At 49.9% G+C, this 21568-nt stretch overlaps 1 protein-coding gene across 1 annotated transcript; it reads left to right on the top strand.

Annotated features, from left to right (window-relative positions):
• Positions 1-287: 287 nt before the first annotated feature.
• Positions 288-21463, top strand: P2RX6 (purinergic receptor P2X 6). Its single transcript, XM_031949055.1, has 13 exons — positions 288-1554; positions 15010-15160; positions 15646-15717; positions 16213-16288; positions 16604-16697; positions 17027-17107; positions 17251-17536; positions 17861-17970; positions 18195-18288; positions 18461-18526; positions 18715-18838; positions 20016-20134; positions 21257-21463. Exons 1-13 carry the CDS (start codon positions 1487-1489, stop codon positions 21461-21463), a joined length of 1548 nt encoding a protein of 515 aa, XP_031804915.1. The 5' UTR covers positions 288-1486.
• The last annotated feature ends 105 nt before the right edge of the window (positions 21464-21568 follow it).

Below are 21568 nucleotides of genomic sequence, written 5' to 3'. Positions count from 1 at the left end.
GCCTGGAGTCTTATGTCCAGCTGACCCTTATACAGAGCTAGCCCTTATGACTTATGTGTATACCTTAGCAGATGCAGAGCCAGAAGGTCAAGGAGAGCGAGGATTGAGAAGAGACCACGGATTGGGCAGCTAAAAGTGACTTTGGAGAGCTGGTGGTCCACTTATTCCAGTCACATCTGACTCTGTGGGACCCCAGTTGGGTTGGCCATTTCCTTCTCCAGCACATTTTACAGATAGGGAAACTGAGGCAAACAGGGTGAAGTGGCTTACCCAGGGTCACACAGCTAGGAAGTGTCTGAGTCTGGATTTGAACTCAGGCAGATGAGCCTGCCTTATGTCCCATATGTCTACATTCATACAATAACTCTCTTGTTACCTGTACCTATACCTGTGGGCCGCTAGATGGCATGTCAGTGACAGGTAGTCATTTTTCCAGTCCAGGGCATAGCCACGTGGCCCTGAGCCCAAAAACAGGTGGAGAAGGGGAGGGGCAGGGAACTCCCTCCCAACCTTATACCCTAACATTGTACCCCACCTTAGGCCTGCGGCGGAATAATCAGGGCGGTGGAAGCTAATGACCCCATGAAATATCAAGAATGAACAAAACAAAGTGAAAAGGCTTTTAAAAAGTGAAATATCTCATAGAAAAAATAACCTGCAAAACAGACATAATTTAAGAGTCTTTGGAAATATAAGAGGTCAAGAACACCAAAGAAACTAATGAAAAAAAAGTAAAGGAGATTTAGCAGCAACAGATATTTAACTAGAGTAAGGCAGTAATTATCCAGACCAAAATGACATCGTTGTCAGAGTCGAGTTAGTGGCTAATCAGCGCTCCGAGCTCTGCCACGGGCTGCCACAAATAGTGCACATGAACACACGGGCTGCTTCGCTAACGGGGTAGCTTGTGTTTGAAATGCACACGTGGATCAGTGGAACACAGTAGACATACAATAAATACACAGCAGTAAATGATGATGGTAATCCTGTGTTTGATAAATGCAAAGATTTAAGCTTTGGGGATAAGAATCCACTGATTCAAAAAATTATTGGGAAAACTGGAAAGTGGTTGAAGGAAATTTGGAAATAGATCCCTGTCGTATATCATTTACAAAGATAAAATGGATAATTGATCTAGATGTAAAGGAAGAGACCATAAGAAAACTAGACTAACACAGGACACATTACCTGCCAGACTTATGAATAGAAGGATTTATGAATAAGAGGTAGAATTGTGAGATGTAAAATGTTATGTACATGGCATGGAGAGGCCAGAGGTTCAGGATATGCGCGTTAAGTAAAGACAGAAATTGATGATTAACTCCGAGTGGCCTGGAACTTATCAAGGCAACCCAGGTGGGGAATAACGCAGATGGGGTCTATATAAGTAATTGTAACGGCGCCATGGGGAGATATATAAGAGGAGAAGAACGCAGGAGAGAGGGAAGTGGCAATAGACGTTTGCTGTGCCTAACAGTCTGGTGTGATGGTGTTTGGTGAGGAAGAACGCGGCGGGGCGGTGGCTGCGCCGGAGACGGCAGAAGACCTGGTAAGGTAAGAAACCCAGTTGTAAACCCTCTGGGTGAGTAGAGGGAAACACCATAAAATGGATAATTTTGATTACATTAAATTGAAAAGGTTTTGTGCAAATAAAACCAAATGTGGCCAAGATTAGAAGAAAAATAGAAATGTAGGGCAAATTTTTATAGTTTCTCAGATACTCCAAACTCATTGTATATAGATAACAGTCAAATTCATAAGAATATGAGTCATTCTACAATTGATAATAATCAAAGGACATGAGGCAGTTTTTCTATGAAGAAATCAAAACTCTGTAATTATGCAAAAATGCTCTCAGTCATTATTGATTAGAAAAAAGAAAACAAATTATTTTGAGATATTATCTCACAGCTATCAGAATGGCTAAAATCATAGAAGGGAAAACGGACAAAAATTGGGGGGGGGAGGTGTGGAAAAATTGGGACATTATTACACTGTTGGTGGAACTGTGAACTAATACGATCATTTTGGCGAGTGATCTGGAAGTATGTCCCAAAAGTTATAAAACGGTGTCTATACCCTTTGACCTAGCAATACTACCATTAGATCTGCATCCCAGAGTGATCAGGGAAAAAGAAAAAAAGCCACGTTTTAAAATATAGTAGCTTTCTTTGTGGTAGCAACAAACTAGAAATCGAGGGCATGTTCATTAAATAGAAAATGGCTAGAAAAGTTGTGGTACAGGATCGTGGTGGGGTATTATTGTGCTACAGGAAATGAGCTGGCTGGTTTTAGAAAAATGTGAAAAGACATGCATGAAATAATGAAAAATGAAGTGAGCAGAACCAAGAGAATATTGTACACTAACAGCAATATTGTTTGAGGCATAATTGTGCCCAATGAAATTATTTTGAGTACTATAAACACTTAAATCAAGTGTTTTGTAGCACCTATGGGGGAAGCTGCTATCCACGTTTAAACAAAAAACTGATAAATAGAGGTATGCATAGTATGGTTTTACATATATTTATAAATCTTCATCAAATGGTGTGGGGTGAGGAGGGAGGGAAGAAGACAGTTTGGAACTTAAATTGTAAGGAAAAAAAATTTTAGAAAGAATTATTGAAGGGGCAGCTAGGTGGCGCAGTGGATAAAGCATCAGCTTTGAAGTCAGGAGGACTTCAGTTCAAATCTAACCTCAGACACTTGACACTTTCTAGCTGTGTGACCCTGGGCAAGTCCCTGAACCTCAATTGCCTCAGCAAAAAAAGAAAAGAAAGGAAAGAATTATTGAACTACCTGAAAGTCATAAACAAAAGAACAACAAAATGGCGCACACGTCATATTTCAGTAAAATATAAAGGAAAATTGTTCAGATATCTTAGGACCAGAGGACAAAATGGAAACTGAAGGAAACTGGAAAAAAAATTTCCCAAATGAAAATTTCCAGAATATTATAGCCCCAAGCCCATAGCTTCTAGGTCAGGGAGAAAATATTATAAGCAGCAAGAAAATAAATAATTAAAATGCTATGGAGCCACCATCAGGATCAAACAAAATTTATCAGCCACCACTATAAAGGAGAAGAGGGCTTGGGATATGATATTCTGGATGACAAAGAAACTAGGATTACAATCAAGAATAATCTATCCAGCAAAACGGAGTAGAAAAGGGGGGAAAAAAGGGGAAAAGTAGAAAAGAAAAAACATTTCTCTTGCTAATTGCTTCATTTAGAGACTTAATCTATATTGGCAGAAAGCATGTTACAGAAGCAAAAGAGCAATATAGAATCCATACAATTCAGTATATTTTCATTGTTACTTCACTGCTTGATTAGGAGTCTTATTTGAACTTGCTTTAGTATAATTAGTGCAGGATTGAATACAAGGTGGAAGGATAATTATAAGAGCTAAGATAATAAGGGTCTATTTAATTATAGTAACAAGTACGCCATCTCCTTGAAACCAGTAAAAGAGCTAGAAAAACTAAGAAGGAATCCTCCAGAAGCAATTGGCACATGCATGGGTTTCATTGGCATTTCATTGAGTTTTTGACATGATTTGCTGAAATTCATAAATATTTGTGATACTATCCCTTGACTAGTTAATGTTTTTGTTGTTGTTCTCTCGTGTTTCACTCTTTGTGCCCCTGTAGAACCTACTGCCCGTGGAGTTTTCTTGGCAAAGATTTTAGAGGGTTTGCCATTTTCTTCTTTAAGTGTGTTAAACACAACTAGTGAGTGTTTAACTGAGATCTTCCTGATTTCAGATCCACTGCTCTACCCACTGATCCATTTCTTCCCTCTGGTTAATGTAGGAACAAGAAGCTTGGTTCATAATATCAGCTCACGCTCTGCCCTGGGCAGCAGTGAGAAAATCTCATCTAACCAGAGAATGCTGCAATATCATTTCTCCACCTGGAGGAAGATAATAGTCAATTCAGCTATGGCCTTGGCTGTGTCCTGAGTTAGTTTCCCAACTTCAGCAGAGATGCTGATAATTGATTTCGTGACATAGACCATCCCCAAATTCTGGAAGAGATCAGCTACAGACTTTAGCAGCTGATGACCAGAATCTTTCTATGTCCATGCCATTGTACTCCCAAATTTCTAGTAATCCTTTTCCTATTAGGCCCCTTGAATGATCAAGTACTGATACTGGTGGTACTAAGTGGAGTATTCCACACATTCTGCGCCAGCCAGGAGGGAGGGAGACAAAGGCTCCTTCTGTACAAATAAAAAAGTGGCCCAGGGTCACCAGTCCCCGCAGCACCTCAGGAAGCCTTGGGTATGTTCCAGAGGCTGCTCTTGTCCTAAGACTTTCTGCTCTATTTACATCAGGAACAGGAAAAAGTAGTTAATCTCTGCTGAGTCTCTTATACATTATATGTGGCATAATATAGTCTCTTATAAATAATATATATAATTATGATAATCTTATATTATGCTTATCTATATAATGAGTCTCCTATATATTATATATATAAAGTATATAATTGCTATAATCTTATATTATGATTATACGAGTCTCCTATACATTATATATAATAGAATAGTCTCCTATATATTATACATAATATATATATAATTGATAATCTTATATTATGATTATCTATATAATGAGTCTCCTATAGATATTATATATGTGTATATATATACATAATTACAATGATCTTAACATTGGTCTTTGTTTTCTTAATTTAGAGAGGCAAATGTCATTCTGGCCAAAGAGGGATAGAGGAACTGAGTTTGACTGTGGTAGAATCTCATGGTTAACATTTGCTGGCTATGTGAAACCTGTCATGTTAGAATGTGCCCCGCTGGGCTTACAATTGTCAGACTAGGAGTGGAGCAGGAGAAGAGCAGATTGATAGAATAATCATCCTGCTGGTAAAATAGTCTAATGCCTTTGTACTCTCCTGGAGCGGATCCCCTCCAGTCAGCCGTGCTCTGGTGGATGGGCTAACCCACTCTAAAGCCATGGGACTCAAGAATCCCAGCCTCTCTAACCTTTGCTCTTTCTGGCTTATATCTGATTTAATAATGGCATTATTCCTTACCCAAACGTTACAAGAAGGGTTAAACTGAGAGGAAAAGGGGGTCACTAGTGGGTACCATAGTCCATGGAGCACGGCCTTGAGTTAGGAATACTCTTCATGAGTTCAGATCCCACCTCAGATACTTCCTAGCTGATCCTGGGCAAGCTTTATCCTGTTTGTGCCTCAGTTTTCTTATCTCTAAAATGATCTGGAGAAGAATCTCCAGTATCTCTGGTATCTAGTATACCAGATAGTATCTCTGCCAAGAAAACCCCCTCAGGAGTCATGAAGTGTTGGACATGACTGAATAATAATATTAACAGTAATGCTAAAACCATCATTAAACAAAAACAGAATGATCTATGAAAAAAAAACCACAGTTAAGACAAAAGTTAAAGTAAAGGACAGTGTTTCCTTAGACCTTGCTCCTACACAAATGGGGAACCAGTTGTCCTCTGCTTTTCCCAGGGAGCTGTTATATTGCAACCAGAACCAAAGCTATGTCGTCATAAAATCCTACCTCTTTGGCCATCATTGGGGTGCAGGATGGGGTGCCTGAGGAATGTGGGAGGTGGAGGAGGAGCCAGTGAAGCCTTAGTGGGTCTGTCTACCAGACAAGTCTGACCTGTGCGAGAGCCCTTGTCTCTACCACAAAAATTTTTGGTCAAAACTTTCCAGAGACAAAGGGTAATTAACCTAGTTAAGATCATCACGATGCAAAAGCATTCAGTGCAAATCATAATGAATAATGCAGCAGGTCAAGTGTCCGTGCTGTATTTGTCCCCTGACCTGATCTGGTTGGGTAGAGAGGGTGGCGGGCAATAGTGTTAGAGCAGAGCAGGAAAGGGCCATTTCTACACATGATGATTCCAAAGATGATGGAACCAAGAGTGAATGGCAGGAGGGGAAAAAGCAATCATTCTCCTACAGGGTCTCAGGCACATTTATTCCCGGGTAGAGAGCTACTTGGTCTAACCACAGTACTTAACAACCCTTGGTACTTGTCCATTATTACACAAGGAGGACCCACTTTAGTGTAAGGAGGGCATCCAAGAGCCCTTTGCTATAACCTCTGATGCGGCTGGACTGGTCGGCAGTATTTGACAAACACCTTCCCAGGTTCTGCTGGTTTACTGGAGGTTCTTGATGTAGAGTTTATCTCCGGGTTGAGAATGCACCACGAAAAGTCCAAAGGCTCAAAAACAAACAAACAAAAAAAGTCCAAAGGCTCAGTCTGGATTAAAGTCTCTGCCTGGTGAGATTCAGGCCATCTTGTAAGGAGGAAGCCTTATGAGGTTGGCAAGGATGTATATCCTGGGGGGAGAGGCTTTACTTTAATAGGAGGAAATTTAACTAGCATTTCACAGGGAGTGATCCATAATCCCCCCTTTGTGGATAAAACAAGGCTGGGGGAAGATATGGGTATTTTTGTGTGTGATCTGGGCGACCAAAATGGGGCACAATGTAGGTACTTTAGCAACAAAGGTGGCTGTAGGCACAGAACCAGAAAATGATCCAACCCAATGAGTGAGTTAGTTTGCAGTAACAAGACAAATTTTATAGTGGCCAGTTTGGGGCATATTTATGAAATCAGTTTGTAAATGTTCAAATGTGGTACATGTCAAGGGGTGCCCACTAAATGTGTGCTGGTTGAACGCCTGGCAAGTTGGGCAGGCAGGACAAAAATGAGCAGGCCCATGGGTGATGGCAGGAGACACCCAGGACTGCCTTACTGTGTCCACTATTCCCTGAGTGCCAGAGCAGCTCCCCCTTATGAAAAAATAGAGTGGGAATGGAAGTTCCATGGGAGGAGTCACTCGGAGCCCAGAGCCCTGGTTTACCTTAAACCAGTTTCCATTTCTGGACCTCAGTGTTGTCTTGGACTGATTCAGTGTTGTTGCAAAGAACAGGAAGGGAGAAGTCTTTGCCGTTGATTGTGACAAATGAATCCCATGGTTGGGCCCGCCAAGGGGCCAGCGTTACAGCTGCATGCACTCAGCAGGTCCCTTGGGATCGATGCCGTTGGAGTGGGCAGAGCGGCATTCCGTGGCCAGGGCTTTGGGTGGCTGGATAACGGTTAGAAGTCAGCTTTGGAAGTCACCTTGCTGGGGAAGGTTAAAGACTCCCAGAGTGTTGGAAACTATAATCTCTAAGCTGATTGGCAAAGCCTAGCACCGAGATCAAATGTGCACAGCACTCGTGTAGGAACAACATTTCCTTCTCTGATTCTCATTAGCAGACTACTATTTCCTATATTATTTATAATTGGCTTGATTGACACTAAAATATTATCTAAAAAATCTGGTGACAAGGGGAACTTGGGCAAGTTAACTAGAAACAATTTCACAAACATATTTCTGTCCTAATAAAACTAATCTCTCACTGAGACAAATGATAAAGGAGAGAACACTATGCTTTCCATAGTCATTATGTCATTATGGGAGAGAATCTAAAGGTCCAAGAAATAGGGGCCTTTACCAGCTTAGACTCAGAAAAAATCAGTATGTCTAGGAACCAAAAGATGGTTAAAGTATAACCAGGAATTACCCTAAATGCCTTTGTATATGGTTTCAAGTCAGGAATCAAACAATCCATAGAATTGACAAAGATGACATAAGTAAACTAACAAAATTCACTGACATTTAACCTTGTATAACATTTACCTTTCATTATTGGCTTTGCGTAATGTAATCAATGATTAACACTTAACCATAAAAAACTTACTCAAATGTTAAATGTCACATGTCGTAACATATAAAGGCCAATAAGTCAGACACATGGCTGAAGACTATGTTGACCTAAAGAAAAGTATATGATCATGATATAGTATAACATAAAGCCTGAAGGAGCCTGAGAGAAGTGGGAGCATCACTTCCATCAGTTCCTCACTCAAACTACCCCACGACTCCTGTCTTCCTTGGACACCGACCCTATTTTTCCTGCTCAGCCCCCTGGACCTCCTGCAGAGGCTGGACCCCTGCACCAGAGCATCGGACAGCGCAGCAGGCTCAAGAGCAGAGACTGAGCTTGGGCAAGGCGATGAGCTTGCTCTCCTGAGCCCTGACAGGGGGTGGAAGAGAAGCGGGTCACCGAGTTCCACCATCAGAGACCGTGGCAGCTTCGGTCCCTTATAAAAGAGGCGCCATCAGTATAAAAGACCAGTCAGGATTCTGGTCATCGGTTGGCCCTGTCTCACAACAGAAAGGGCATGGAGAGGCTCCTCAAAACGGGTAAATCGGGCGCAGAAATGTGGAGCTGAGAATAGAACTCACATTTCCCCCAGTCATTTTCCACTAGCAAGTCTGGAATTTGAGAGAACAAGGGGGGCTCTCTATGCCCTTGTGGAAGGAGTTTTCTGATTGTACTAGCTTGGACAAGGAGCTCTCCTTGGTCCCAAGATCTTGAGAATTTTTCCAAAGGAGTTCCAACAGGAAATATTTGTATTTCCCATAATTACACAATTTACCTGTTGCCTTATTTTCCAATAATTGGAGCTATCTTTGTACCTGCTCTTTGCCAGTCAAAAATCAGGCCTGATCTACACACCTTTTAAAGAGTCAAAAACCAGATTCAAGGCCTTGTCTTCAAGTTCCTTGCCTAGGAGCCTCGGAGATCTTTCTTCTGGTGGAAGAGACTGTTCTGCGCGCATGAGCAAGCGCTCCGCTTCCAGGAAGGACTCAACCCTCCTCTTCCCTCTGCGGGAGAAATTGTTCTGGGCCGGGGAGCAGGGGGGATAAAGGGTGGGGGGTGGGGAGAGGGGGTAAGCTTCTCCCAGCCATGTGAGAGCTTGCCCCCTCTGCTCTGGCGCTGGCAAGCCAGAATCTGTCACTCAGGACACAGGCAAGAGAGACTGGAAGATAAACGAGTAAGCACATGGAGCACATATTGACAGAGGGGGCTTTGTTAATTGGAAGAATTCCAGGTTCTTCTTTCCAAAACTGCTGAAACCCCCCACTCGAATGGGAAAATGGAAGCCAGATACAGGCCAGAGCAAACCAGTAAGGCAAAGAAAACCTCTCTCTGGGGTCTCCAGAGGCCGGGGGCTTCTCTTCTTCGCAAATGATGGTTCTGTGTGGAACGAGCTTCCTGCACCGGAGGAGAAAGTGGGGGTCCTTCTGCGTGGATAGGAAGGGGCACGCTGAGGGTAACAGGAAGAAAAGATGTTTGGCCAGGGAATCCCCTGCTTGCAAATTAGATTGCCTCGTTCCTGTTTCTCAACAGGAAAAGTCAGTTCACTGGTTCTCCTTCCACATCCAGGTGGTGAGGGGAACAATGAATGCTCTCGCCACCTGGAAGGTTCGCATAAAATTATTTGGCCCTCCCTTCATACCAGAGAAAAAAATTGGAATTTTTTCTTTTTGTTTATTGAGATATTTGGAGTATTTTGTGGTAAAATTTGAGCTAAATATTTGGACATAGACTATATGTAAGTCAATGTTAAGTAAAAATATTAACCTTTCTGTATTGTCTGCTGATTTTTGAGTTCTTTTTTCAAACTTTTAATTTTTTACTTATTTTAACTTCAAAAAAGTGTATGTTTACAATATTAAAAGATAAAATATGTTATTATATATTTTATAGATTTATTATATAGTTTTATGCATTTTTGAGTTTCAACTTTTTCTGTGCCATTTTCTGGCCTTCTCTTATCTGCAGTTTCCACAAAACTACCCCCAACTTCCCATTTAATCTCTTATGCAGGCCTGAGACAGATCAAAAACACGGTGGAGAAAGTTGTGATGTGGAAGGGATAACTATATACTTGAGACAGAGAGACAGAGACAATGCAGTTGTCCTTTCCTCTGGCTTTGGCCAAAGGTGGAGAAGCTAGCTGGGAAAGTCTCTAAGACTTCATCCCTTTAGATCTTTATCACTTGCAGCAATAAGAAAAACAAACAAGAGAAATCTTTACAGCTCTTTTACTGGATCCTGGTTATTTAACAGAAAATAGAATTAATCCTGCCCCAAGGGCTTTCCTCTCTCCAAGGACTTCTCTAGCTGTCCACAGCAGGAGCTTTCAAGGCAATAGCTGGGGTTCCCTCATTTAAAAAAGCTCCCTGGCTAAAGTAGATAAAGGGAGAGAGAGAGAAAAGTTCCCCAAACATGGCAGACAAAAGGACTTGGGTGGGCTTCCCAGCCAGACAAGATAAAAGGACTTTCCCAAGGCTCCGGAGGTCAGAGGGGAAAGTTGGGGCTCCAGAGATCCCCCCCTAAAGAGAGGTCCCTCAGTAAAATCAACCTTAGGGTTCTCTAGGAATCCCCCTCCCAGGGTCATCCAGAAGATGGGAATCCCAGGCCCGAGTCCTGCTGCAGCTCCGGCTGTCCTGACAGAAACGTACAAACAGGACAAACTGAGGCACGAGAGCTCGGAGCCGGACCAGTTTATCGGTACTGAGTCGCTCCTTGCTGATAAAGTGGGTCCAGGAGTGCCTGGTCGGACCCTGTGAGCGGGCAGGACATTTTTAGAGGCATAAATGAGGACCCTTCAATGGGGAACATTGATCATAGACTTTGGAGCGGGACCCTGACCCGGCAGGTGTGCTTTCTGATTGGCCGGGGCCTTACAAGGTGTCCCTTAAGGTAGTGGAAGCTGCCTCTGACAAGAACAGGGAACTTGGGTAAATTAGTAATGCTCAATGTATGGGCTTTCTTAGCCCCATGTAATTACTACTTGCAAATTTATGTTTAATATATAAGATTATATAATATATACTTTATATAATATGTAAATTACTTTATAAATATGTATAAATATAAATAATATATACTTTATATAATCTATAAATTACTTTACAAATATAAAAAGGCTTTTAATAAGAAGGAGGACTCTCCCTCGTCAGCTGAGCTCTGTGGGAGCCCAGCTTTCCCAATAGGGAAGTTGGCCGGAGCCCACGTCCTGCTCCCCGAACACATACCTCCATTTTAGGAATGTCGCTTTAGTGTCTGAACCGAGGTTCGATGGGAGTCCCCTCTAGACCCGTGTTTGTGGTCTGCTTTAGACCATGTTAGACACCCAGTTTGATATTTCCGAAAAGCCCCTGGAGATTTAAGATTGGGGCCAGGCGGGAGGTCGAGGCAGGACAGGTAGGTTTGGATAGAGAGGGAAGCTGATACGATCTTGTGAAAAAAGAGCTGACGGCCCAGGATGGAGTCCACAGATGGGGGGGGGGTGATCCCCAGCAGGATACAGGGTGGGAGACGGAGGAGAAGCGGTCAGGGAGGGAGGAGGAGAACCAGGGAGTGGGGGGGGGGGCAAAAACCTAGAAGGAAAGAACATCAAGAGAACGATGGGCAGTGTCTGAGGTCAGAGCAGAGACCGTCGGATTTGGCCACCAATAGGGCCTTGGTAATTCGGGAGGGGGCAGGGTGGTGGATTGTGGGAGCTGAAGAATGGGGTGATGGGAGAGAAAGCAGATGTTCCTCTTCTGGGCAATTTTTTTGGACGTGAGATGGAGGACGAGAATTAGCGGGATCAAGTGAGCGTTTCTTTCAGGATGGGCCCGGGGGGCCTGTTGGTAGGCAGCAGGAAATGAGTCGGGAGAGAGGGAAAGGTGGAGAATAAGTCAAAATGGGGACGACAGAGAGGGGGCAGGAGATGGGATGGCCTGGGCATTTCCTGAACAAGGACAGGGACCAGCCTTGGTAAAAGGTGAGGTCACTTCATTCTATGAGGCAGAGGAGGAGGAGGGGAGAAGAAGGTCATAAGAGAACTCCAATTTTTTTTTTTTTTCTGTACAATGAAAAGCAATGTTCTCAGCTAAGGAGGCTGAGGGAGAGCCAGGGATGTCCATCATCATTATTATTTAATGTTGTGCTAGACATGCTGGCTATAACAATAAAAGGAAAAAAGAAATGGAAGGAATTAGAATAGGCAAGAAGACAAAACTCTCCCTCTTGGTAGATGGTATGATGGTGGGTACTTACAAAGCGCTGGGAAATAAACTGAAAGAGTAATCAAAACCGTTAACAACTTCAGCAAGGTTGCAAGAAAGAAAATAAACTCACAAAAATCATCGGCCTTTTTTTATATGCTACTAACAAAACCCATCAGGGAGAGATAGAAAGAGAAATTCCAGTTGAAAGAAGCAGGGAAGAATTTACTGTTTCACAAAAACTGTTGGGAAAATTGAAAATTAGGCTGGTAGGAAAAGGCATAGACCAGCATTTCACATCTCGTACCAAGATGAGCTCAAAATGGATATATGATTTAGACATAAGGGAACAAGCAAAATGGTGGAGTATGGAAGAAACTATGTCAGATCTCCATGTAGGGGAAGAGATCATGACCAAATAAAAAATTGAGTTTCCCAAAAGGTAAAATAGATAATTTTAAAGTATAAAAATCATTCAATTAAAGTTTTTGCACAAACAAAAGAAATGCAGCTAAAATTATTGTTTTTAAAATATATTTTCATTTATTTCATTAAATATTTCCCCAAAATGTTGAGTTTTAAATTTTTTTCCTTCCTTCTTGACCCTTCCGCCTCTTGAGAAGATAAATAATTTGATATTAATTATACACGTAAAGTTAGGCAAACATATCTCCATATTTGTTTTTAAAAAAAAAAGGGCAAAAAAGGAGAAAAATAAAGAAATTTTTTATAAAAAGGTAGGCTTCAATCTGTACTCAGAGTTCATCAGTTTTCTCTCTGTAGGGGGACAGCATTTTCCATCATGGTTTCTTTCATCACTGTCTTGAGTCAATACGGCTAAAATTATAAGAAAAGAGAAAACTTTGCAGCAAGTTCCTCTGATAAAGACCTGATTTCTTACACACATAAGGAGCTGAGCAAAATTTATAAGGATAAGAGCTATTCCCCACTGAATAAATCATTAAAGGATAGGAGCAGTGTTCAGATGAAAAAATCAAAGCTATCAATAGTCACATAGAAAATGTTTTAAATCGCTGATTAGAAAAATGCAAATTAAAACAACTCTGAGGTGCTAACATTGATCAGATCGGCTAATTTGATAGAAAAGGCAAATGTTAAATATTGAAGAGGATGTGGGAAAATGGGACGCTGATGCATTGTTGGTGGAGTTGTGAACCAATCCAACCATTCTGGGGAGTAATTGGGAACTAAGCCCAAAGAGCCATCAAATTGTACGTATCCTTAGATCCAGCAATACCAATACGAGGTCTGTCTCCTAAAGAGAGCCAGGAAAAAGGAAAAGGATCTCCGTACAAAAATATTTATAGCAGCTCTTTTTTGTGGTGGCAAAGAATTGAAAATCCAGGGAAGGAGCGTCAGTGGGGAACAGCCAGGGGATGGGACAGAACGCTGGTGTAGAATAGGGCTGGCTCCCTGTAGCAGCAACACTGGGTGACCCCCTCCCCCGGGATGGACGCGGCTCAGACGAGGCTGAAGACCCCGGACCGTCCCCCTCTAGGGGGGCTGCTCTGAAGGCAGACACATGCAGAAGGTGTTTCTTTTGCTTGGTTCCTCTACAGGTGTTTGGGCTTTCTGGTTGAGGGCGGGGTGAGGGAAGCAAGAACCATGAACATGAAACAAAATTGAATTTTTAAAAGGAAAGAAGGAGGGGCGGCTGCTCCCTAAGTCCCCCCCCCCAACCCACCAGCTGCTGATTCTTGTTCTTGATTGTTAAGGGAGTAGGGGCACAAAGCTCTGAGGGGCTCAGGGTGGGGCTCGCCCATCATCCTATTGGTGAGAAAACAGATTCAGAGGGGAGGGGGGCAAATGTGGGGGCTCGTCAACCCCCACTTCTCCCCCAGCCCTCACTTCTACAGCAGCTGGGACTCCTGGTTCTCCCCCAGGGATTTTTCTGGCAAGGAATGGCTGACTGGAAGGACTAGGAGACTCTAGAATGTGGAATGGCAGGGCTGGAAGGGGGCTGAGAACAGGGGGGGTGTCAGGGCTAGGAGGGGGCTGAGAACAGGGATGTCGGGGCTGGGGGGCTGAGAATGGGGAGTATCAAAGCTTGGGGGGCTTTAGAATTGAGGATGTCAAATCCTTAATTGGGAAGGTCCCCAAGCCCCTGAAGGGGGCTTGTAATCCAAATCACCCAGTTCACAGCTGGGGGTCTTGGGTCTCAGACAAGGAAAACGGTCTTCAGTAGAGGCTCAGCTCCCTGGGGGCCTCCCCTGCCTGGGGCTGTGTCCCCCTGTCCAGCTCCTCCCCCACGGGCCTCCAGGCTCCCGGCCAAGTGGGCAGCCTGCCCTGGGCAGACGGGCTCCCGGCTCCTGTGCTGACTCACGGGCTGAGCATGGGGGTGCTGGGGTCCCTGTGCGGGTGGAGGCTCCTGGACTACAAGACAGAGAAATATGTCCTCACCAGGAACTGGTGGGTGGGGGCTCTGCAGAGGGTCCTACAGCTCGGCATCCTGGGATATGTAATTGGGTAAGAGAGGGGGGTCACTGTGGGGGAGGGTAAAAGATGGGGATCACTGTGAGAAGGGGGTGACAGCAGGGGTGGGAATGAAAGTCTCCTCAGAGGGTCCGTGAGGGGTCGGGGTGGGGGGGCAGAGGGGGACATGAGGGGGGGCGGAAAGCAGAGCACTCCATTGCTAGTGGGTGGGGGTGTAAGGTCAAGCGTGGATGCCCCGGGGCCCCAGGCATTCCCAGGTGCTGGGTCTGACCCCTTATGGCCTTCGGCTTGGTTTGGGCCCCAAAGCGCTGGGTCCTTCTCCAAGACCATTTGTGGGGAAAACCCAAGAGGGCCCCTATCTCTTTGGGAAGGGCACTTGTTTCTTTGGGAGTCTTTATCTCTTTGGGGAGGAGACATATTTTGGGGGACCCTTATCTCTTTAGGGAGAAGACATATTTTGGGATCTTTATCTCTTTGGGGTGGGGCTTATCTCTTGGAGGGCCTGCTCCCTCTTCCCGTCCCCTCTTCCCGTCCCTCCCTGACGCCTCAATGGTGGCTTCTGGGAAGGCCCGCTGAGCCACCGTGTGGGAGGGGGAGGCGAGGACCCCCAGAGCCCCCTTGGCCACCGCTGCGGCTTTGCCGGCAGGTGGTCCCTGCTCCTCCAGAAGGGCTACCAGGAGAAGGACTCTGACCCCCGCGTCTCCGTCATCACCAAGCTCAAAGGCGTCTCCGTGGCCCAGATGGAGGCTCTGGGAAGCCACGTGTGGGATGTGGCCGACTATACGAAGCCCCCCCAGGTGAGGGTCTCCTTCCCTCAGTGGAGGCCCCGCCCCCGCTACGCCTCGAGGACAGCCTTCCTCCCGCTCCCTGAGACATTCCCACCAGGCTCCCTGCTGGACCCCCCCCCCCCACACACACACACATACACACACCTGGTGGGGACGTTCCAGGGAGGTCCGGGATGAGCCAAATGAGAGCTAAGAGGCGGGGCCGGAGGGGGTTGTGTGTGACCCGTCTTGGGAGTGTCTACACCTGGTGCAATTGTTTCTGGGGGTGGCGCTGACCCTCAGGGTGAGACCGGTCACCACAGGGAGGACAGGGGGGCACCGTGGCTGGGCCGTGAGCAGAAAGACACCCCCAGGAGAGGCTACTTCGACGCCCTTTAATTTTTAGTGCCTGAGGGCAAGGCCCTGCCTTAGTTCCGCCCCGAGGCCCTGCTCAGGTCCAGCTCTGAGTTCGGGGGACCCCAGGACCATCCCCAGCTGGCGCTCTCTCCCTCCAGGGAGAAAACGTTTTTTTCCTGGTCACGAACTTCCTCGCTACCCCGGAGCAGGTGCAGGGCAAGTGCCCAGAGGTAAGCGGGGCCAGGGATCTCTTCTCGCCTTCCCTAACAGGGCATCCCGGTGGTGAGGGGAGCTCACTACCTGTCAGAGCTGGCCTCTCCACCATGGACAGCTCCCACCGTCAGGAGGCCTCCCTTGTGGTCGGGCAGTTCAGGGGTCACCCATCCTCTCTTAGGCTCCAGCTTGGACCGTTAAACACTGGGAAGGGAGGAAAAGCAGAGTGAGAAAGGAAGGGGCCCTGAATCTCAGAGCGGGGACCCCCCAGTGTCCTGTCACCCCATATCTCCTCCCCCAACTTTTCTCCTCCTTTCTTTTGCTCCCTTCCTTCCCCCTCCCCTCTCTGGGGGTCAGTTCCCCCTGTGATCAGGGGGGTTGGATTAGTTACTCTGGCTCTCCCTGATTCCTGGGGGGGAGGGGGCTACTGGCTCGGTCCCTTCTCTCTCCTCCCCATTTCCCCCTGATTCTGGGGGGCTGCTGGCTCACAGTGTCCTTTCCCTCCCCCCCAGCACCCCTCAGTGCCCTTGGCTCCCTGCTTGGCTGACGAGGACTGTCCTGCCGGAGAGACGCTGAGCCACAGCCACGGTACCTGTCTCACGTCCCCCTCTCCCCCCCTCCCGATCTCCCAAGAGCCTTTGCCTCCATCCATGGGCCCTGGGGTGCCGAGCACTGAGGGCTGGCGGCCCCTGGGGCTCCTCGGGACCTCAGCCGGGGTGGAGTCCAAATACTGAGGGTCATCTGTGCAGCTGTGGGGCTTCAGTTGCCCAGGTCTCAGTTTCCTCTTCTGTAAACTCGAGGGAAGGGGCTTGGGTCCGAGGTCCCTCTGGGCTGGCTCTCTGGGTCCTGGGCCGGGTTGGGGCCCGGGCTTGGAAAGCAAGGACTGGGCTGGCTTCCCTCCAGGAATCAAAACCGGGAAGTGCGTCCCCTTTAACTCATCCTACCAGACCTGCGAGATCTGGGGCTGGTGCCCCGTGGAGAGCGGCCCCGTGCCCAGGTCTGCCCGCCCTGCCTGGCCCTGGGGCCTCCCTGGGCACCCCCCCAAGCCCCTGCTCCGGGGAGCCCCGGGATCGAGTCCTGCTGGGGGACGGCGGCCTCCTGACCTGTCTCCCTGTCTGTAAAATGGGGATAACCGGAGCCCTTTGCGGGCATGAGAAAGGGACGAGGGACGCAGAAATCCCTGGGCAGGGTCGGGAGACGGGAGAGATTGGGGCTCCCTTGCTGGTTGTCCTGGGGATCCTCCCTCCTAAAGGGGGCGGGGCTGCCGTGGGTGGGAGGGGCGGCCCCGGCCGCGGCCTCCATGGTCTCGGGGTCCCCCTCCCGAAGGAAGCCCCAGCTGCTGGAGTCGCAGAACTTCACCCTCCTCATCAAGAACTCCATCACTTTCCCCAAGTTCAACTTCCTCACGTAAGTGGGGGGAGAAGGGGGGTGGGGCTCGGGGGGCCTCTGGGGCCGAGAGGACTGATCTGGGGGAGCTCTGACACCCCCGAGCTTGGACTTCATGTTCTCGTCCCCGGGCCCCTCCCGGCCCCGACGCCCCCTGTTCTCAGGGCGCTTCTAGGTCCCCCGGCTCCCAGCTCTGCGGCCCCACCGGTCTGGGAGCTCGGCAGAATTCTGGGGTCACAGGCCCCCGTCAGTGCGGGGCTGGTCCCCCCCAGCTCTAGGAGCCCCTCGGACCCGCTTCCGTCCCTCAGGGCCAACACCCTGGAGACGCGGGACGGCGGGTACTTCAAGCGCTGCCGGTACCACGCGCAGGCCAGCCCGCTCTGCCCGGTCTTCCGCGTGGGGGACGTGGTGGCTGCGGCCGGAGGGGACTTCGAGGACCTGGCCCTCCTGGCAAGTGGCCCGGGGCGGGAGCCCCGCCCCCAGTCTGTCCCCGGACCCTCCCTGGGGGCCCCTGCCCCCGCTTGGGAAACAGGGATAACACTGGGGCCAGTGGAGAGCCCAGATCCCCCCGGGCCCCGAGTCTCGCTTTCCTAATCTGTAAAATGGTCCGGGCTCTGAATCCTGGCCCTGCTAGTGCGGCCTTGGGGAAGCCGAACGTCCCCGCGCCCGCGCCTCAGTTTCCCCATCTGCAGATCCAAGGGGCCCCTTGCAGCCCCCCTCCCCCCCAGCAGGGGCCTCTGCTGGCTCCGACCACTGGGCTCTCCATCTGGGCAGGGGGGAGTCGTGAGGATTCAGATCACCTGGGACTGTGACCTGGACCGCCCGGGCAGCGAGTGCCAGCCCCGCTACTCCTTCTGGCTGCAGGAGAAGGGCCACAACTTTCGGTGAGTGACCGGGGAGGTCCCAGGGTCCGCTTGTAGGCGTCCACCCGGGCTCCCTGCTGGGGAGGGGCCCTGGTGCCGTCTGTGCCAGGGTTCTGTGGCCCCTCCCCCCCAGGGGGTCCGTGCCCCCTCCCCCCCCAGCTGCTGCCAGCTCCCCCCAGGCTGTGCCCAGCCGGAGCCCTGCCCCTGAGCTCCCGCCATTCAGGGCCTGTGTCCCCGCCGTCCAGGGCAGCTGTGCGCTGGTGGAGGCCGCCGGGGAGGGAGGCCCGCAGCCTCTTCAAGCTCTTTGGGATCCGGTTTGAGATCCTCGTGGCCGGCCAGGTAGGGCGGAAGCCGGAGGGTCGGGGGCTCTGGGCCAGGCCGGGCTGGTACGGCCCCCCCTTCCCCCCCCCAGCCTCAGGAGACGGGCCCAGTGGGAGGCCCTAGGGCAGCCCTCTCTTCCCCCCCCCCCCCCTTGGGGAGGCCGGTGTCCCGAGGCCCGTCTCTTTCCCAGGCCGGGAAGTTCAGTGTCATCTCCACGGGAATCACTCTGGGCACGGGAATGGCCCTGCTGGGGGCGGTGAGTCCGGGGGACTGGGGGGCGGGGCCTGGGAGGGGGAGGAGCCACGAGGGGTGGGGCCTGGGAGGAGGCGGGGCCCTGAGGGGCGGGGCCTGGGATGGGGGGGGATTAGCCCCTGGAGAGTCAGGCCCCTTCCCATTAATGGTTTGAGGGGGCGTGGGGTGCATCACACTGCCCCTCCCCCGCAGGCCACCTTCCTCTGCGACCTGCTCCTGCTCTATGTGGACCGACAGGCCCCTTTCTATTGGGGGGAGAAGTATGAGGAGGTGAAGATCCCCCCCCCCTTCCTGCTCTCCCTCCTCCCTTTTCCCCTTCTTCCTTCTCTTCCTCTTCCTCCTCCCTCCTCCACTTTCTTCCCCTCTCCCTCCCCCTCCTCTTTTCCTTCCTCTTCCTCCTCCCTCCTCCTCCTCCTCCCTTTGGGAGGGGCTTCACTAAACCAGAAAAGGGAACTTAAAACCCTCTCCTTCACTCTCTCCCAAGCTGGCCCGGGGTAACAAATCCCCACTTAAAGGCAGCAACTCTCCCAAATTTGGGGTGGGGCTCTCTTCCCCAGAAGGCCCACTGGCAAGGAAAACCCGGAAACCCCCTTTCTTCTCCAAACCGGTCTAAGGACCCCAATCCCCGTGGGAAACGCCACCTAAACCCAACCCCCCCCCGCAGCCAAACCCCAAAAAGGGGCCAGGGCCCGTCTCCAGGGGCCCTCCCCCCAAAACCCCCCAACCCTTCCTAAACTGCCAGGAAACCTCCCGGAGGGGCCGCCCTGGGGCCTCCAAAGGCTGGGAACTTAACCCCAAGGACCCGCTGGGAGAACCCCGGCCCCCCAAACACACCCCAGCAAAAGGCCCCTCCCTCCTTTGTAAACTCCCGGGCCTCCCCTGCCCTCAACTTCCAGAACCAAGGGCCCCGGCCCCTTGGCCAAATCCACAGGCCCCACCCTCCCTTTTCCCCTCTAACCGGCTGCCCTTTCCCCCCCCTCTCCTGTCCCAGGGTTGTCCTGGCCCTGCAACAAGGAGAAAACGTCTCTTCCTCGGCTCTGTGCTTTATTGGGGTGCGGCCAAGTGGGGGGTCTGGGCCCGGACCTCGGGTTAGCCCTGGAGGAAACCTCAGGGGCCTTCCCCCCCAACACCCCCAAAGAGCCCTTACCGGGTCCACCCTAAAATAAAGGAAGGGCGCGCCTTGGGAACCCTCCCCACAAGGACGCTTCTCCTGCCCTTGAAGGGCAAACTTTAACCCTCCCAACCCCAACCTCCCACCCCATTCTGACCCCTCCCAACCCCACCCTTTAATCCTTTACCAAAAAGCCAAACCCTCGGGAAGGTAAAGAACTTTAATGGGGCAATTAAAGGTCCGGCAGGGAGGCAGGGCAGCCTTAGTCAGCACCCGGGAAACTGCCAAGGGGCTGGCCCCCCTTTATCCATCCCATCTCCCTAAAAACCGGCACAGGGCCCCAAGGCCAAACCACAAGGGGCCCAAACGCTTCTTTGCCAAGGCAACCTGCCCAAGGCCTTCCGTTTTCCCACCCTTCCCATGCCCAGTGGTGAACCCGTGGTCAGAGTGGACCTCATCCTAAGCCCTAAAGAAACTGGGGAAACTCTTTTCGGCTTCTTGGTGAGGGCACCCTCTCTAATCAAGGCCCCACCCCATCCAACAACCCCCTCCCCAAAAACTCACTTTGGAATTTCTTCATAATCCCAACAATCCCAAAGGCCTTTTGGGAGGAACCCAGGCCCTAAGGGCCTTTGGGCAGTGGGGAAACCCACTTGGACCAAGGGCCCTGAATCCTCCTCGGACACCCCAGGTGGGGGAATCCCCAACTCCAGAAACCCTTGGAACCCCTCAGCCAAGGGGAGGAAGGGAACCCGGGAAACACCAAGGGAAAATTTGGGGCCAAAACCACTCTGGGAACACCACCCTCCCAAGGGCCCCCAGAAAAGTCCCCCTGAGAAATTTGATGGAAGGGAACCCCCAAAGCAATAAACTCCCCAAACTGTAAAACCCCCGCAAGGGACAATGGAAAAACCCTTTAAACAGGATTTCTGTTAAAACACAAACTCCTAAACCAAGGGAAACTTTCCCAACCCCAAACTCCCAACCCCAAAGCTCACCTCCCTTTCCTCCAACCCACACCCCCTCGTCCACCCCTCAACTCCCCCAACTCCAACGGAGAAAAACACCAAAGGAAATCCCCTTATCCAAAAATCCTGAAGTCTCTTCAAATCCAATTACTTTCTTGTTATCCCCCAAAGGGCCAAAAACTCCAAGGGCCAAACCCTAAAACCAAAGGGCCACCCCTCTCTTTAGGAACTCAAACACTTTAACCAAACTTCCCGGCCCCGGGGGCTCCCCCCCTTCAACCTCCCACCAAACTTTAGAAAAAATCTCCCCTCAACAACCTCCCCTTCTCACCCAAGGCAACCCCCATCCCTACGCCCCCTTCATCATCCCCAATTTCTCCAAGGGCCCCACAGGAACAGGAAAACAACACCTCCCTTCCCAGAAACCAAACCAGGTAACCCTTGGAAAACCAACCCTAAAACCCCTTCCCGGGCCCCCCTTTCCCCACCAGGAATTCCCCTAACTTGGGGGTAACAAGGGAACTCTGGCCCCTAACAGAAAGGGAACCGGAGGGCTCCCAAAATCTCACAAAGGCTCCCCAAGGGAACCCCCCCCCTTCACCAAGGCTTTCCCTGGCTCCCCCTTTCCCTCTTCTCCTCAATTTCCCCCCTCCAGTCCCTCAGCCCTTCCCCGCCCTTCCGGCCTCCCAACTCCCCTCAGGAACCCCAGAAACCCCCAGGGGCAGCCAACTTCCCAGGGGCAGCCCCCACCCCAGGGAAGGGAATCCGGGCCCACCCCATGCCCAGGGCCTTAAAAAGTACACCCTTCTTCTCGGAGGGTCAGGCCCAACTCCCCCATCCTGCCGGGGCGGGGCAACTTTGAACCCCCCCTCCCTGCTGCCTTCTCCAGGGGCTCCCAGGGGGCCCGCAGCCCTCACTGGCCCGAGGCGGCGCTGACCCCCCCCTTCTGTGCCAGCCGAGGAGGCTC

Source organism: Sarcophilus harrisii, chromosome 1 (assembly GCF_902635505.1).
Source record: "Sarcophilus harrisii chromosome 1, mSarHar1.11, whole genome shotgun sequence".
NCBI lineage: Eukaryota > Metazoa > Chordata > Mammalia > Dasyuromorphia > Dasyuridae > Sarcophilus > Sarcophilus harrisii.
The sequence above is the reverse complement of the archived record's forward strand: the minus strand, read 5'-3'. Positions and strand labels throughout refer to the sequence as shown.